At 26.9% G+C, this 3,901-nt stretch overlaps 1 protein-coding gene across 1 annotated transcript in view; it reads right to left on the reverse strand.

Moving 5' to 3' along the window:
• Positions 1 to 697: 697 nt before the first annotated feature.
• Positions 698 to 3,901, reverse strand: part of LOC113385587 — a 22,535-nt gene continuing 19,331 nt past the window's right edge. The window contains exon 11 of the mRNA XM_026623436.1: positions 698 to 1,243. Within this exon, the coding sequence (XP_026479221.1) occupies positions 770 to 1,243 (474 nt within the window). The 3' untranslated portion in view covers positions 698 to 769. The remainder of the gene's footprint in view (positions 1,244 to 3,901) is intronic.

Raw genomic sequence — 3,901 nt, forward strand, 5'->3', positions numbered from 1 at the left:
AAAGCGACAATATAATAATTTATTGAAAATTAAAATAAATTTAAAACAAATGTACTTAAATTATCATTACTAATAAAATTTCTTAATTTCATAAGACTAAAACTGAATACAATCAACAGTGGTGAATGAGCATGTTATAAGAAAGAAGTCATATTGCCAATCGCTATATATAGCTTTTGAAATATTTTTTTCAATTCTCATAGTACTACTAATTATCACAGATCTAAGCCCATCAACTCCACTGTTGATATATGTAGTAGAAAAGTGAAATCTTATAAAAAGGAATAATTTACCTAAATAATTTAAATAATAATTGCATCATTTCAATATAATTCCCAGTTACCTTCTGGATACATTTAAAATTGTATATTCACCACGAATATACAATTTATGCTATCAATTAGTTCATAGTTATTTAGATTCATGTAAATGCAAGTATAAAAACCTATTATGAGTTACAAAAACGACTAACATTATCTAAAATATGAAACTGATTGACATAACTTAAGATAAAAAAAATACGAAGATGGCCAATTTAATTGAAAGAAAACGCCTAAAATGATTTGTGTCTGATATAAATAATATCATATAAAGCATAACCCTTCAATATATAAAAATTAAGTAAATTTGAATTAAAATTTTATATGCAGCAAACAAGTATTGTTGTTAAGTATATTATGTAATACTAAAATTCACTCACAAATCTAACCGAACAAACGAATTAATAAAATTTTACACATATTATTAATTACACAAAAGAGAGTAGTACTTACAAACAAATTCTCCAGGGCTTAGCTTGATCATCATTTGTTAAATTGTCATTTATCTCCGAATCAGAACTCTTTATATCTGAATAGCTAGGTAATCTAAAATGTGATAAGTCTCTTTCATGATATTCTAAATGAACCACATGTTTACTACGACTCCTTTTAGCTGATAAATTGATTTTCATTTTTCTTTTTTTTCTCCTAACTGGTGAAGTTATTGAAGAGATCTGGTCCACTTCTGATTCCGTTGGTTCACCAGCTGAACTCGAGACTTCATTCCCTGATGCCTCACTAGGCGTTGGTATGACTTTTAAATGATAAACATCCAAATCACCGTTCATGATAGTATCACAAACTCCACCTAGTCCTAGATCATTTATACCGCCTTGAGTATTATCCCCAGTTAATTCTTGAGAAGATATTGGCATTGTCGTAGTTTTATTTGAGACATCTGGATAATAATCAGAACGTAGTGTCTGTAAAAATATGAAAAGTAATTATTAACTTACCGGGAAGAAGTTTATGTTTTCATCAAAAAATTCGATTCGCTAGTTTTATGTTTTCTCGACGTTTCAAGCCATTCTGAATCGAATGAGATCAAATTTGGAAATGCGTGTGCGTGTGCGCGCGTGTGTGTGTGTGTGTATGTGAACAGCTTTTTTGCCGTAATCGACAAAATTTGCAAAAATTAGCTTCGTTTTTTTGACATTTGTCAAAATTAGACTTTTCATCGAAAATTAGACTTTTCATCGATTGCTCAAAAACGCCCGAACAGATTTCAGAAATTTAAAACGTATTTAATGTATCTTAATGAGGACTATCGTTTGCCAGTTTTGTGCGTCGATCTGCCAAGCCGTTTCTCTGTAATTTGGAAAAAAGCGTTAAACTTTTCGTCCACATTTGAACTCATACTACCGAATCGATTTTAAAAAATCAAAAACTCTTCGAAAGATATTAGTTGGGAATGATACTGATTAGTTTTTGGTAAAAATCTACCAAACCGTTTTCTTGTAATTAACTGATGAAAAAAAAATTAAACCAATTTTTATGGAACTTTTTTGGCGCTATTATATATCATGGTCTTAAAGAACTTAATGAAATGTTACGGCCTTACGACAAGTAGTTTAATATTTAAAATTCATCAAAGTTTGAGAAAAGAGTATTTTTGTACGTTTGTTAGACGATTTACTTGGTATAACAATAGAGTACTTGGTCTTAATGAACATACTAAACCATTGAAGTCCTACGGAAACTGGTTCAATTATAAAAATAGTTGATTTTTGAAAATTTGCTTTTAGAAATCGTGTTCGTTCGTTTTCAATTATGTGTAATAAGTCCACTCGGAATTTTTTTATTCATTCATTAATTAATTCATTTATTATAACTTTATTTTTTAATGATTATTAATTTTTTTTATTGTTTAAATCGATTACTTACACATATCGGGAAGTTCATGTAACTTGCCTCAAGGCAAAATACCAATACCAAATAGTTTTGCATTAACTGCAAATGATATAATAACTTATACATAATTATTGTATTATTATATTGCAAGCAGAACAAATATTAATTATGTAAATATGAATGCTTGATACTATTAAATACAGTTTGTCTCTTGTATGGTGTTAACATTTGTGAAAAAAATTCACAATTGAGTCAATTGATCTCGGGCCATTTATTATCAAACTACTTATTTGTAAAATGTTTGAATGGCATTTACTTAATTTTATATATTTACATTGAATAGCATGTACATAGTATGTTAATCTTTAATCAAGAGATAAGACCGTCGGCTTTTTTGCAACCTTTACTTTTATAACAAAAGTATTTCTTATACGTTTCAGACAGTTGTAAAATGTATTGTCTAATAAAAATAATAAAACCAGTTGAAGTGGCATTTTACCATTAATTAACCTAGCAATATTTTAAATTATCAACTTAATCAATCAGATATCAAAATATTAATTTATGAGTCATTTATAAGTATATCTGAGAGAATCTATTGCAGATTATTCAATTTTAAACGAATTTATTAATTACATATTATTGAAAAACAAGCACATACCTAATACATACACGCATTACTATTCTATAAGCGCTGATTAATCATCATTAAGTAATTGAAAAAAGGGCGTATATATATATATATATATATATATTTTGTAGAGTTTCGAACAAGAATCCAAAAATAATACAAAATAAAAAACAAGAAAAGTTTTTAAAAAAACAATTTCTTTATTTAATTATTTGTTTATTGTCGACGTTTCGGAACTAGGTACGTTCCATCTTCAGGACATCTGTCAAGAAACATGATCTTGATGAGATTTTTGCAAACAATATGTTTAGGAAAAGAAAATAGATTTTTCTTAAATAATGAATTAAATTGTAAAAAATATAATAATGTACAGAAATATGATAATATGTTCAAAATAAAAATGATAAAAATAAATGAGTGGATTATCAAAACAGGATATTAAACATAATAGAAAATTTTTTTGAAAGTTATGGAAATTTTTTAAGAAAAGGTTAATGACAAAGTTGAATTAATTACCTGTATGTTTGAATATTTGTTAGCACTTTTTCACTAAACAAGCTTTTTTAACAAAAATGATTTTGTGAGTTAATTTTCCACCGAATAATTCCGAAACGTCGACAATAAACAAATAATTAAATAAAGAAATTGTTTTTTTAAAAACTTTTCTTGTTTTTTATTTTGTATTATTTTTGGATTCTTGTTCGAAACTCTACAAAATATACACAAATCCAAGACTCTACCATTCAATATATATATATATATATATATATATATATATATATATATAATATTTGAGTTTAAAGAACGTTACATCAATATGAATATTATGAGAGTTTTTAGAAATTTATTTAAAATCCATACGTTTCGTTTTTTTTTTCAAGATCACGTTTCTTGACACATGTCCTAAAGATGGAATGTAAATAGTTCCGAAACGTCGACAGTAAATAAAAAAATAGTAGCAAGGATGCTGTATGTCACCGAACGAGGCACATTGGTACCCAGGCTTACGTCAAAAGACATTTTAGAGATACGAGTCGTCGAATTATTTCAAAATAATTGACAATTAATATCAACTAACACAGAAATTTCAATTAATTAA

Source organism: Ctenocephalides felis, unplaced genomic scaffold (genome assembly GCF_003426905.1).
Source record: "Ctenocephalides felis isolate EL2017-DRISC unplaced genomic scaffold, ASM342690v1 CF-g0.4_SCAFFOLD_03571, whole genome shotgun sequence".
In the NCBI taxonomy this organism is placed as follows: Eukaryota; Metazoa; Arthropoda; class Insecta; order Siphonaptera; family Pulicidae; genus Ctenocephalides; species Ctenocephalides felis.